Below are 15,045 nucleotides of genomic sequence, written 5' to 3'. Positions count from 1 at the left end.
GATGAGCGCTGGGTGTTATGCTATATGTTGGCAAACTGAACTCCAATAAAAAAAATTAAATTAAAGAAAAAAGAAAAATGTCAACTCAGGTCCTTTGTCCATTTAAAAAATTTGGATATTTGGTCTTTTGCTCTGCAGTTGTATCGGTTCCTTATATATTTGGGATATTAACCCCTTTACCAGACAGGTGATTTGCAAATATTTTCCCCATTCTGAATGTTGTCTTTTCATGTTGTTGATTGCTTCCTTTACTGTGCAGATTTTTTTTTTTTTTTAGTTTTACTTCTGTTATTTTTTTTTCTAGTTTCATGCAATTGTGGTCTAAAAAGATACTTGATATTATTTCAATTTTCTTAAATTTGCTAAAATTTATTTTCTAACTTATATAATCTATCCTGGAGAATGTTTCTTGTGCATTTGAGAAGAATATATATTTTGTTGCAATTGCATGCAGTGCTGTGTCCTTCTGTTAGGTCTATCTGATCTAAAGTGTAATTCAAGTCCAATGTTATCTTACTGATTTTCTGTCTTAGTGATGTAACTTAAGGGTACTGAAGTTCTCTACTATTATTGTACTGCTGTTTATTTTTTTTTGTACTGCTGTTTATTTCTTCCTTCAGACTTGTTAATATTTGCTTTTTATATTTAGATGTTCTGATGTTGGGTGCATAGATAATAATACATTTGCTATATCCTCTTGATGATCTGACTCCTTTATCATTATATAATGTCCATTGTTGTCTCTTGTTACAGTTTTTGACATAAAGCCTATTTTGTTTAATATAAGTATAGTGACACTTCTGTTGGTTTTCATTAGCATGGAATATCCTTTTCCATCCCCTTACTTTCAGCCTATGTATATCTTTAAAATAAGTGTTTTTAAACTTTCCTATAGGCAGTGTATTGCAGGATCTTGGGGGTTTTTTTGTTTTTGTTTTTGTTTTTTAATTCATTCAGTCACTCTGTGTCTTTTGCAGAATTTAATCCATTTACTTTTAAAGTCGTTATTAATAGGTAAGGACTTACTATTGCCATTTTGTTAATTGTTTTCTGGCTGGTTTGTAGTTCTTTTGTTCTTTTCTTCTTCTCTTGCTGTGTTCCTTTATGGCTGAACATTTTCTATAGTGGTATGTTTTGAATTTTTCTTTTTTCTGTTTTGTGTATCTCCTATAAGTTTTTGCTTTATGGTTACCATGGAGCTTACATAAAACATCTTATAGTTAATAACAGTCTATTTTAAGCCATAACTACTTAACTTTGATCATATACAGATTCTTTTGTACTTCTCTCTTCCTACATTTTATGTTTTTGAGGTTGCAATTCACATCTTTTTATATTGTATATTCATTAACAAATTAGTATAGCTATAGTTTTTTAAATAGTCATTTAAAAGACACGATACTTTTTTTAAAAAAAAAGACGAAATATTATATGAGCATTAAAAGTAACTTACACACTAGTATTACATTATTAGAATATTCTGCATCTGACCAAATACTTAAACTTTATCGATGAATTTTATTCTTTCATATGTTTCATGTTTATCTAAGGACACTAATTAGTGTCCTTTCATTTCAGTAAATTCCTACCGACTAAAAGTCAGGTGCATGAATCTTCTCAATATTTTCCTACCAGATGGCTGTGGTACTTTTGCACAACACTCATAAGGAGGAACATACTGCCTCTTTAAGCAGCTCTATGAAGCAGTCTCCCCCGTGCTGAAGAGGTGGGTCCAGTGAAGTGGTGCCCCACAGGGGCTCTGAGGTCAAACTGCCTAGGTTTAAATACTAGCTTTGCCACTTACCGGCTGGAGACCTTGATTCCATTACCCAACTCACTGGTGCTTCAGCCTTCTTATCTAGAAAATGTGGATTATAATAGTACATACCTTATAGAGTTGCTGAAAGGATGAAATGAGTCAATACATGTTAAGTGCTTGGAACAGTGCCTTGCACGTAGGAAATGCTATAAAGTGTTTGTTAAATAAAAATTCATGAATTTTGTATGTGTAATTCAAGCTGGCTTAATCAAAAAGGGATATTTTTTGGCTAAGGTTTGGAGATGAATCTGGATCCAGGGCCTTCAATAACATCATCGGGTCATTCACTCTCTGTCCCTCCCTTGGCTATACTTTCCTTTGCCTTGGCTTCAACCCTAGCAAAACCTCAAGGGAAAAAAGAGATGGCCACCAGCAGCTCGAGGTATCCATCCCACCAGCTCAGCAGCCCCAGCAGAATGCACTTGTGTCTCCCACTCAAGGGTTCCAGTAAAAGCCTCACAATGGATCCTCATTGGCTTGTCTTAGATCCCATTACAATATTCTGATTCAGTCTGACACCAAATGACATCAGCTCTAGACACCACACAGACTGTATACTGGGAAGGGGTCACCCATATGAAAAATCTAGATGTTGTGCCTCAGAGTAGAAAGGATGGATGCTGGAGAAAACCAGCTGTGGTCTGCTCTACCATCCATTCTGGTCAACTTTTCTGCCTTTTTTTTTTTTTTAATTTTTATTTATTTATGATAGTCACACACACACAGAGAGAGAGAGAGAGAGAGGCAGAGACAGAAGCAGGCTCCATGCACCGGGAGCCCGACGTGGGATTCGATCCCGGGTCTCCAGGACCACGCCCTGGGCCAAAGGCAGGCGCCAAACCACTGCGCCACCCAGGGATCCCCTGGTCAACTTTTCTGAAGGCACTTCTTATAAGCATGACTTCAGAAAATGTAGGCCTTGCTCATACTGCACATTTGAAAGTGATTAAAGTCATTTTCAGTGCAACACCTAAGTCTCTTTGAAAGCGTATATTGCAAGTCAAGAACTCTGCTCAACGTTCCTACTTTGGTAGACCACAGCTGGGCTTGAAACAGTACTATGTGGCAGAGGAAGATTCCTACTGACTCCGTCCCTTCCTGCAGGATACATCGTGAGTTGGGCTGGAGCTACCTGGTTTGTATGCACATTCTCTCAGGTCTGTGAACTTGTGGCTTGCCAAAACAAGCTGTCCAGCTGACTGTAAGCACCATCCTGGACTTGGACAGAATAAATCTCAACAGCTGCATGGACCCTGAACCCAGTGCTTTGGCTATATTGGCACTGCCCTCACAGCTCTGGTTACTCAAGGTATGGTCTTCTACCAACACTAGCAGCCTCTGGGAGCTTGCCCATACCCTTGCTGCTCAAGCTGAGGCTTCAGGTCTGACAGCATTAGCTTCGCTTGGGAGCCTGTAGGTAATTCAGGATCTCAGGTGCTATTATTCGAAGACCTAATGAATGGAAATATGCATTTTAACAAGGTCTTTAGGGAGTTGACAGGCACTTAAAATTTGGAAAGCACTACTGTATTAGTTTTCTAGGGCCACCTAAGCAATGTACCACAGACTGGATGGCTTAAAACAATAGGAAAGTGTTCTCTCACAATTTTGGAGGCTAAAATTCTGAAATACAGGTGTCAGCAGAATTGGTTTCTTCTGAGGGCTGAGAGGGAATTTGTTCCATGTCTGTCCCTCCCTCAGGGTGACTGATAGCAATCATTGGCTTTCCTTGGCTTGTAGATACATCACTTCACTCTGTTTTCATCATCACATGGCACTTTTCCCTGTCTCTGTGTCAGGCAGCACACGTAGCCCCAGCTGACCCAGACCCAGTGCAGGGCCAATGTGAGAGCTTTCTGGGGAGGTTCTCCATCGGCCTACACACTGGAAACACCTAGGGAGTGTAAAAACTACAGATTCCCAAATCCACCTTCAGAGATTCTGGCGAAACTGGTTTGGCATATTGCCTGGCCATCAGAATTTTAAAACACTTCCTAGATAATTCTAATCTGTAGCCAAATTTGAGGTCTAATAGGATGGACATTCTTGTTTCTATATATTACAAAATAAGACAATTCAGTTCCTTTCCCAGATAGAGTGGGGCATAAGCACAGATAAATTTGATAATTTCTGAAGTATAATTTGAGGCATTTGTTTGGTGCTCATAAATTTAAAATTAGTCTCTTTCTTATCTTTATGATAATGCATTACTTCCTTTGCCCTAGTAATGTTTTTCAATCTCTTTTTCCCCCCTGATATTAGTACAGCTACATCACCTAGCTTTCTTTTCAGTTAAATGGTATATATATATATTTTTTTCCATCCTTTAACTTTCAAAATTTTATATTCCTATGTTTTAGATAAATATCTTGAATAGAATATAGCTGGATTTTTAAAAACCTACTGTGAAAATTCTGATGCAGATGCCCTATAAATTACAGCATTCAGTCCTTTTATACTTAATGCAATTAATGATATATACTCCTGATAGCAAATAGTTTAACTTACAGGATACTTTCTGAAGGTTGTAGTTCTCACAAGTGACCATGAGAGGGCGACTCCAGTGGACTCAGACATTTATAGCCTTGAAGGGACAGAAGAAACCAGGCATTTTCTCTCTCCACCACTGCTTCCAAGGGTGTGCCTTCCCTACAATGTTTGGGCATCCTCTGACCATGGGAAGAATAAGGATGTGTGCTTGAGGACAGAAGTATGGTGAACTGGGGAACAAAAGAGCAGCCCAGTGGTCATGCCCATCCATGGGGTAAGTGTAGCTGAAGGTATTCATTGGGTTATGAGCAGAAGCTATTGACCAACTTGTATAGAAAATTTTCAGTACTTTATAACCAGCACTGCTGTACAGGCCATTTATATCAGTCTGCTTATATATCTGGATTTAAATCTACCGCCTTATTTTATTTGTAATACACATTCTATGTTGGTTTTTCTTGCCTTTCATGTCTTCTTTTACTATTTCTTCTTTTCCCTCTCTTATAGCTTTTTTTTTTAAAAAAAATGCTTTATGTATTTATTTGAGAGAGAGCAAGAGCAGGGTGGCGGAAAGGAGCAGAAGAGAGGAACAAGCAGACTCCATGCTGAGCACAGAGCTCAATGCAGAGCCCAATACCAAGGTCCTGAAATCATGACCTGAGCTAAAATCAAGAGTTGGAGAATTAACTGACTGAGCCACCCAGGTGCCCCTCCCTCCCTTATAGCTTTTAAGTTTTACTGCATTCTTTTTTTTTTTTTTTACATAATTACCCCAGTATAACTACCTCATTCATCTCTGACTTTTCAAAGCCTATTATTAATCAATATGTTTACTTACCTCCTTGATAATACAATGGCCTCAGAGCACCTTAATTCTATTTTCTCCCAGTCCCTACTATCTTACTGTCATGTATTTTAATTCTTCACATATTTTTTAAATCTATAAGACATTATAGATTATTATAGATATTATTTGAAGACAATATTTATTAATATTTACCACCTTCTTTGTTGTACATATCTTTTTGCAGCTCTATATTATTCCAGAATCATTTTCTTTTTGCCTAAAGCATGTTCTTTAAACTCTTCCCTTAGTGAGGGTATTCTCTGTCTAAATGTTTTCATTTTGCCTTTATTCATAAAAAATGTTTCCCTGAAGATGAAATTAGAGCTTGGCAATTATTTTCTTTTGGCATCTTGAAGATGTCATTCTACCACTGCTGCCTGGGAGCTTTCAGTCTGTTACTCCAATAAAGAATCTGCCTTTTTCTCTCTGGCTGTTTTTAAGATGCTTTTTCTTCATCTTTCTGTACTTACACTATTGCGTGTTGGTGTATAATTCTTTTTATTGATCCTGCTTGAAATTTGCTGAGCTTCTGGTTTTGGTGGTTTGGTAACTTTCTGAAAGATTCTCAAACATCAATTTTTAAGATATTGCCTCTGCTCCATCTCGTTTTGAGATTGTTTAAATGTAAGATTTTCTCAAAAGATCTGATCAACTCTCCTGCATTTCTCATCTTTTTCTCTCTGTGCTTCATTAGATTTCTTCAGCTCAACTTTTACTTCATTATCACCTTTTCAATGGTGTGTAATATGCTGCTAAACACAACACATCCAACAATTTTGATTATTATAGTTTTCAAGTCTAGAAGTTGTATTTGTTTTTTTAAAAAAATGGTTGTGTCACTTTTTATTACTATTGTTTTCTATTTCTAGAAGATATCTTCAAATCTGATTTTTTTCAACTTAATTATTATTTTTTTAAAGAATTGCTATCTGATAAGTCCAGTACCTTACATCTTTCAGGGTCTCTTTCTGTTGTCTATTGTTTCTGTTTCTTCTCATTCGTGGTGTCTGTGCCTGGTTGTCTTTGGCTTTATGCTAGCTATTCTAAAAAAAATTTATCAAGCCTAGGATGAAAGTACCTTCCTCTACATACAATTTGCTTTTATGTCTGGCATGTTTGGGATCACCATAAACCAAGTTTAAGGCTGCCTAGAAGTTCAATCAAACTGCAATTTAAACTGCAATTACTTGTGAGGACTCATGTACTTAGAATTCTCATTTATCTTGAAGATGTGGTCCTTTGGGGTCTCAGCTTATTGTGGGGGGGCTATCATTACTTTCCCCACCTTGTGTGGCCTTGGACATTGACCTCTGTCTCCCTTGTTCCTGCTAGGCTATCAAAATCAATTTTCAAATTTGCTAGACTTCGCAAATGCTCTCAAGAAAAAGGTAACTTTTGTACTTATTCATCTTTCTGGGTTTCCTTTTCCTCATTATTCTCTTCTTGGTAATTCCTTAATGTCTTGCCAACTCTTTGAAGACTTTCAAGATGATCATTATTTAAAACCAGTTTTTTAAGTTGTTTTCAGTGGCAAGGTTGGTCCAAATAATCTAGCCCATCATTATTAGAAATAGCCAAATAACGTCTTTCTTGGCACATGGTAGTCTCTCAGTAAATGATGGCTGAATTAGTTGAATTATCATAATTTTCCAAACATGCTCTCTTTTTTTGCCTGTCTGCATTTACAAAGACTGTTTCCTACCCTTATGATGCAGAGAATGCCCATATTCTACCACTGACAAGGCTCAAAACCAATGCCACCTCTTCCTCAAAAGTTCTTCCTGTTTTCCTTACTTCCCCAAATCTGAATCCTATTTCTCCCCCAGCTAAATCCTCAGGAGACCTGGTCCGTATTATTCTGGTTAATATATTAATATTAGAAATATAGGTAGAAATATGTTAATAGGTAGAAGTATATAACACAACTCTATCTCTTCTGTGGATTTGTACTTTCTTGACTTTTCTGGGCTTCTGCAGAATTCCCTTACTCCTCTTCAAGCTCAGCATACATTATAAACAGATTCTTTGGAAAATGGTATATACAGTACTTTTAGGTTTGATGTCCTAGGAGGGGATTCTTCGAACATTTAGTCTGCCATATGCTGGAAGCAGGCTGTAGCTCATTCTAATAAACCCTTACATTTGTATAGCACTTTAGAATGAACAGGGCACCCTCACATACATGTCTCTTACTTGAGTGTTGCAATCGTCATGCTGCAGATGGGAATCTGAGGGTAATAGAGACTAAATAATATACCTGAAATAGCGTCACAAAGCCATAAATGCTCCAGTCTTTTCTCTGCAAGCTCAGGGCTCGTTCCAGCACACCACCATTGCTTCTCCATATTATTTGTGTGGCTAGTAATTCCAATCACAACGACACCTAAAACTCTTTGAAAGTAACACTCAGTATGTGAAAGTACATGTGGTGTGGGAGTCAGGTCAGAGGCAGCAGACAGAGGGGTTAGCTCTGTGAGGTACCCACACACATGCCTCTCAAATGAAGGTTTTCTATATCTCAGTCCTCCTTACCTCACAACCTTGGTCCCATTTCTCATGACTTGCATGTCCACCATACAGCCCCCAGTAACATAGGCAGCTAGGTTCAACTCTGAGAATTCAGCCTGAAGGAGAAAGCAAAACACAAAAGGATTCGTAAAAAAATAACGATGCTAAAAACTATTAACATTTATTGGGTACTTGTATGTGCCAAGTATACACTTATATCTCACCTGAATCTTAGGAAGTTTGATAATGTTTTACTTCCCTTTCTGAAACATGAGGAATCCAAGGTGCACAAGCATGGTTCTATGTACAAGGTCACATAATAAAAGGCAAAGTTGGATTGAAACTCTTATGTCTCCGATTCACAGACCCATGCTATTAGCCACTACTAATTTCTACTTCCTTGAAAGTGGAAGAAGCAACTCCAGCTTCAGGACTACATGAGGCCAAAGGCTGTTCAATATAACATTTTCCCTAGATTTCTCCAGCTTCAGGTTATGCAGTAGTATGACATCACAGCTAGTGATTGCTTATCACTGTTAATGGAGTCCTCCTCATCATCTGCCCACTGCTACCTCTTTTGGTCATAGCCCCTCCCTCATCCACCTACATGGTTACAGTAGAAGCACCAGAGCTGTGCATTGAAATAGTTCTCAGCCCCTCAGTCACAGCTGATGGGGCTGGCACTTGACCCAGGGTGGAGGAATAAGGTGCCCTTGTATTAGAATTTAAAACTGCTGAGTGATTCACACAGTTTCTTTCTACAGGCTGTATTTAATATACAAAACCTGAGTATAACCAAAGACCATGTTTTCTGCTATCTGGATTGGGAAAGTACAGAAAAAAAGGAGGCAGAGGGGAAAATGTCACAGTCTCTAAGAGAGGGGCAGAGACAAGAGATGAGTAGTCTTGATGTTTATGTGCCAGCTATAATCTTGCCCTTAGGCTTTACTGCAATACATCTGTATCTTTATAAGTTCATCTTTTTGTTTTCCTATTCGTTTAAGCAAGATCTGCTGAATTTCTGTTGCTTGTGACCAAAGCCCTATGGAATACATCCCTTCTACCAGGTTATATACTCCCTGGGGACAGTGATTCCAGGTTATCATAACCATGTTTCCTAAGGTAGCCATAACAAAGTACCACCACTAGGTGGCTTAAACAGCAAAAATTTCTTTTCCCACACCTCTGGAGGCTAGAAGTCCAAAAACAATGTGTTGGTAGGGTTGCTTCCTTTTGAGGGCTGTGAGGGAAAAATCTGTTTCAAGTTTCTCTCTTTGGCTTGTAGATGGCCACTTTCTCCCTTTTCATTACATTGTCTTCTTCCTACACATGTCTCTGTATCCAAAGACCCCCTTTTTATAAGGACACTAGTCATACTGCATTAGGGTCCACTCTAATGACCTCGCTTAACTCTATAAAGATCCTATCTCCAAATAAGGTCACATTCTGAGGTATTGGGGCTTAGGATTTCAACATGTAAATTTTGTAGGGTGCAGACACTTCAACTTGTAACCCCATCCTAGAAAATGCATACTACCAAACTGTGCCTCTTACACAATAGATGCCAAAAGCTATTTCTCAGGATTAAATGAATATAAATAACTTCTCTTACATATGAAAAACTCACTATGCGTCAGATTCTGTCTTAAGCATTTTACATGTATGAATTAATTTAATCCTCATACTTGTCCAGATTGGGGAAAAAAAAAAAAAAAGGTAAAGAGAGATTAAATAACTTGCAAAACCCAGGATTTAAACCCAGGCAGTCTGACTCCAGCCTATGCTTTTAACTGCTATACCCCACTACCCCACTGTTTAGCTGAATAAGGCACCGGGTGGATTACAACTGGGAATTTTAGGGACCTTAAAATAGCCCATTTTAAGAGAAAAGCAAGTTTATATTGAAGGAAAATATCATTTCACAGTGACTGAAATGTATCCCCTTGGAAACATTTAACAGAATTATGACCAAAGACCTAGTCATCTCCCCAGATGGCATTAAAGAAAATCCAGGACACTTACATCTCTTGCATTAATTAATAGCCTCATTATGTCGTGGCAAGGTGAAAAGCAATGAGCTCTGTTAATGAGTCCAGATTAGTAAATAGTGGTAATGACCTGTTTATTAAGTCTAAGGCCCTAAAAATTCAGTCCCATCATGTTTAAGATACTTCACTGGTGAGAATACAAAAAAGAATTAGCAATAAAAGTTGTTGCTTGACTGTGTGGAGAAAAGAAGTTAGAAGAAAGTTGCAACACAGAACATTTGGGCACCAAAAATTTGAAGAAAAGGAATAAATCAATCTTGAATGATAGAATCTCCAACTCCAAGGTGGCAAAGCCTCATGGGCTGTCTTGCTGCCCAAATGGAAAGAGATATCTGGAAAAAAGACACACTCAGGTTTAGATATACAAGTTAGAAGTTCATCATGTTCAGGTCAGGATTTCTAGAGTTATTTCCCAGTTACTGTTTATGAATAATTACAGGAGGTAAATGCCTCGGTTGTTAGGGGTAGCAAGCCTCTATTGGATCAAGCATAGAGAGCCACAGTAGTAAAGAGAGGGCACTCTTCTATATTTTACTCTTTAAAAATTTCAACAAACAAAACTTGTATATGAACACAGAGGTATCCAAATACTTCTCCTTCGTGATAGCATGATGGCCCTCGGTAGAATCTCAAAGAACAACTATTTTTGAAGAGCCTCGGAGCTCATGTAAAAACTGCAGTGGGTTGAACTGTCTTCCCCAAAAGATATATCCACACCCTAACCCTGATACCCACAATATGACCTTTTTTAGAAATAGGGTCTTTGCACATTTACATCTGTGATCCATGTAGAATTAATATTTTGTGTAAGATTTGAGGTTCAATTTTTCCAAATGGTTATTCAAATACTTTGCAATTATTTATTGAAAAGACTATTCCTTCCCAATAGAATTGCATACCTTGCAATTTAATGGCATTTCTTTAATGGCATTAAAGAAAGGATTAAATTCTACTTTTGACCATACCTTGGTCAAACATCAAGTCACTTCATATATGATCTATTTGTCTATCCTTGAGTCTGATCCAAGTTTTCTCAGTTACCTGCAGCTTTACAGTGAGTCTTTTGACCATACCTTGGTCAAACATCAAGTCACTTCATATATGATCTATTTGTCTATCCTTGAGTCTGATCCAAGTTTTCTCAATTACCTGCAGCTTTACAGTGAGTCTTGATATCAAGTAGTATAATATTCTAAGAGGGAAGCAGCCCAAGAAAATAAACCAGCTGAATGTTTTGAAAGGGAAAATAGTCATGTTATACATTTGTGGGAGATTGTCTCTAGACATCATTAAAGACAGGTAGAGGGAATCCCTGGGTGGCTCAGTGGTTTAGTGCCTGCCTTCAGCCCAGAGTGTGATCCTGGAGACCCGGATCGAGTGCCACGTCAGGCTCCCTGCAAGGAGCCTGCTTCTCCCTCTCCTGTGTCTCTGCATCTCTCTCTCTGTGTGTCTTTCATGAATAAATAAATAAAACCTTTAAAAAAAAAAAGACAAGTAGATTTTTGCAGTATTACGCACATATAGGGACTTTTGTATTTTGTTACTCTTGTTAAGACCTGGTGTTGGAGGCTTTCAACACTGATCACAACAATACCTGAAAGTGTTGGATTACCTGAGATTTCCTGTTTATGACTTTTAAAAACATGTACATGGAAGAATCAAAGAATAGTGGGAAAGGAATTCGCCTTGTTGTCTGAGGCAGGGATCTAAACCTTGGATTTGACAATGACTTAATGACAATGACCACAGGCAAACCCTTCACTATCCACTGTAATTCTCTTCATCTTTATTTTTTTTAAGATTTGTTTATTTATTTATTCATGAGAAACACAGAGAAAGAGAGGGGCAGAGACACAGGCAGAGGGAGAAGCAGGCTCCATGCAGGGAGCCCAACGTGGGACTCGATCCTGGGTCTCCAGGATCACACCCTGGGCTGAAGGCGGCACTAAACCACTGAGCCACCGCGGCTGCCCTCTCTTCATCTTTAAAATGAAAGAGTTATAATCAACTGAGTCAATCACATCTACAGTGCCTTTCATTTTTACAGATATTTATTTCTCAACTAGCGTCCCTCAATTATCACTGAAGGAAAAATCTATTATCACATCACATCTTATGAAAAAGGAATGCCAAGCAATATTTTTGTTAGAAAGCTCTTCACTGCCTCATATCCAGCTTCAGGAGCACAGTAGGTATTCAAAAATGCTTGCTAAATAAAATGTTATTTTTATTTTTGATAAGCAGATATCTACTAATGCTATGTATGTAGCTTGCCTTCTGAAACTGTCCGTTGCCAGATCCATTAGCCTATAACATTGAGGAGGGTGTTTCCAGGCAGAAAGGAGGGGAAAGGCCCAATGTAAGCTTTTAGTAATGAAAGCACAGGTAAGAATACAGGGCTATTGGATCAATGGAATGGTGACATGTCTTTTGTAGCTGGGGCATGGAGTTTATGGAGGAAAATAATAGGAAGCAGAAGTAGAAAAGTGGGTCAGAGACCAGTCCAGAAGGATCTTGAACTCTGCTGTGCATTGTATAGTGCATTCATCTATGTATATGATGTATACATACATATGTATACATAACAAATGTATGCATACTTCATAACAAATATACATGCATACTTCATGACAAATACCACAAAGTATATGCATATATGCATGCTTCAAAACAAATACCACAAAGTACTTCAAACAACACAAGTTTATTATCTCACTGCTCTGTAGTCAGAAGCCCATATTAGTTTGGCTAGTTTCTCTGTTGTGGGCTTTACAAGGCCCAAATCAAGGTGTCAATCATCTGGGCTTTTATTGGAAGACTCTAGGAAGAAACTGCTCCCAAGCTCATTCAGGTGGTTGGCAGAATTTAGCTCTTCGTGGTTGAAGGACTGAGGTTCTGCCTCCTTGCTGGTGTCAGCTGGGAGCCTCTCCAAGACAGTTAAGGCCCCTTGCACTGTATGTCACATATTCTTAGAAATCTATTAACTTCCCCCTCTGCCACATTTCTCTCTCTAGCCAGAGTAAATTCTGTTTTTAAGGGCTTGTGTGGGCCCTGAATAATCAGGGTCACTCTCCCTATCTTAAGGTCCATAACTATAATCACATCTGCAGAGTCCCTTTTGAATATCATTTTCACAGGTTCCAGGGAGTAGGGTATAACATTTTGTCGGGGCAGGGGGGTAGGAAGCCGCTGGAAAACACTAGAGGCTGCAGTGGAGGGGAGTGGTTACATATTTAACAACAAATATTGACAAAGAATTTTCTAGTCTCCAAGCTCTGTTACAGGTATTAGATATGGTTGGAATCCTATCCACTAACAAAATCTCTTCCACAACCCCCTAGATCAGAAGGCAACATAAGCACCTCTTTATAATTAAACTCATGTCCCGTTCTGAAACACACACGCACATGGACATGTGCACACACAAGCATACACACGCATGCACACAGGGAAAAAGACAGAATGCATTCAATTTCCCGTAGGGTATTTGGCTACCCGTAGGGTGTTCTCCCTGGAACTGGTACCTGGCAAGCACGTGATGCCAAGTAGATAATATTACTGAAAGTATGGGGTATTCATGGTTGGTTATTAATAACTGCATCTATGGTGATTATGATGTTGATGATAGAATGGAAATGGTGTGTGCAGTCATCATTACAATAAGCTGAATGATGCTATTAGGCCAACAGATCGATGAGAGAAAAACTGAAAGTGGGACTTGCAATTGGATGACTGATGGGAATGTGCTCAAGAAACCAAGAATGTGTGGGAATGCAAAGGTGGCAGCTTTCAGCCTTGACCATGAAGCCTGACTGAAGGAGGATTTTGACACAAAAAGATGTTGTCCAGAGTTCCTGAGAAAGGCAAGGAGCTTGCAGACAGACTGTTCTGGAATCCAAGGGTGGCTGATAAGATACTAGAAATTCCTGCCAGTTTGTAAAGACCCATCTGGTCGAGACTGTACCCTTAAACCTTAGAATGTGCCCCTTTTCAAAGCCTTAAGCATATCACAGATTTTTCAGAAGGAAGAGAGAGAAAGAGACAGACACAGAGTCGACAGGAGAAGGTGGGCAGCCTCCAGTACCTTTTCTAATGCTGGGTGGTCAACCTCTGACCCTCAGCCCCATTCTCCAACCTTTCCCATTACACCCTATGCAGAGGAACTGTTAATCTGCAGGTCAGGGTATCATAATGCTACAGGTGACAGATGGCAAGGTCATTGCTAGGTTGAAAAGCCAGGCAACCACATGTGACACTGGCTTCTCTGCAGCTGAGTGCTTGATGATGTGTGTGGTCATCATGTCGATTCCTCTCCTCTGCCTGTAGCTCCTCATAGATGCTCATCTCAGCATCCACCTTTCCCTCTACTGCTCTCTCTTCCATGAGTTGGCAGCAGTAAACTCTGATTGCCAAAAGTCCCAGATGTCCTGCTTTCTCTCTTCATAACTGTGTTTGTCATACCTTGGGTCTATTTAGTAATAACAGCCACATGCTTAATAAATAACATCCACAAATGATCTGGAGCCTAACTGCAGGATTCACACCAGCTCTAGCAAAGAGCCCTGCACTGGGGTGGGGGGCCCAGGCCAGCTAACGATTAAAGGTATTCCAGGACTTATTTGCTATTCTTCCCTGTGTATTTGGCTACCTTAGGAACCTAGAACAGGGGTGGTGATTTTCAAGGTAGGATTAGGGCATTCCTGCATCCTTTAGCAAGTTATCATCAAAATTCCACTCTAATCCCTAACAGATTGTTATGTTTACTCTTGGGAACCAAACTGTGTCATTAACAAATTCCTTTAAAAACAATCAGCATTCTGCATGTACTCTGATCCTCTCCATGTCTTAAGTTCTTTCACAGAGTTTCCTAACGTCCAAGAGACTCATTAGAAGGACGCACAACAACAACAACAATCAAGTAGCACTAAACACAAAAAACCTAAGCGCTACCTGGTCTCTAATGTCCAACATGGTTTAGACACTAAAGAACTGATGACCTCCTTGATGGCCTTCCACCATCCCCTATTCTCCACTTCTGTCTGACTCTGCCATTGCCACACTGGTCACCTTCCCATTGTCAAGCATGCTGAGCAAACTCCAGGCTCCAGTCCCCCAACCCATAGAGCTTCCTGGAGATGGCAACAAGGGCACCTTCCCACTCTACCTACATCTCTACTCAGTGGCACCCCCAGGAGGCACCTCCCTGCAAAGCACCTGCGGTACTCCATGCCCCCTTTCCTTGCTTGAACTCTCCCTATGACATTCATCCCCACTGACATAATTGTACCCTTTTTCCCATCTGACATGATTTACATCCATTCCACTTTAGTATT

The 15,045-nt window shown here is 39.3% G+C and overlaps 1 protein-coding gene and 1 long non-coding RNA gene across 6 annotated transcripts in view; one reads left to right on the top strand and one right to left on the bottom strand.

Moving 5' to 3' along the window:
* SYN3 (synapsin III) overlaps positions 1-15,045 on the bottom strand; it is a 453,214-nt gene that overhangs the window by 359,896 nt on the left and 78,273 nt on the right. For all 4 annotated transcript variants that reach the window (XM_077914724.1, XM_077914725.1, XM_077914727.1 and 1 more), the window contains one exon: positions 7,689-7,780. In XM_077914724.1, coding sequence (XP_077770850.1) covers positions 7,689-7,780 — 92 coding nt within the window. The remainder of the gene's footprint in view (positions 1-7,688; positions 7,781-15,045) is intronic.
* LOC144323830 (uncharacterized) overlaps positions 4,408-15,045 on the top strand; it is a 65,923-nt gene continuing 55,285 nt past the window's right edge. For both annotated transcript variants that reach the window (XR_013389172.1, XR_013389175.1), the window contains exon 1: positions 4,408-4,583. This is a non-coding gene — a long non-coding RNA (uncharacterized LOC144323830). The remainder of the gene's footprint in view (positions 4,584-15,045) is intronic.

The sequence above is a fragment of the Canis aureus genome, chromosome 11, assembly GCF_053574225.1.
Source record: "Canis aureus isolate CA01 chromosome 11, VMU_Caureus_v.1.0, whole genome shotgun sequence".
In the NCBI taxonomy this organism is placed as follows: Eukaryota; Metazoa; Chordata; class Mammalia; order Carnivora; family Canidae; genus Canis; species Canis aureus.
Note: the sequence above shows the minus strand (reverse complement) of the source record. Positions and strands in the feature narration are given on the sequence as shown.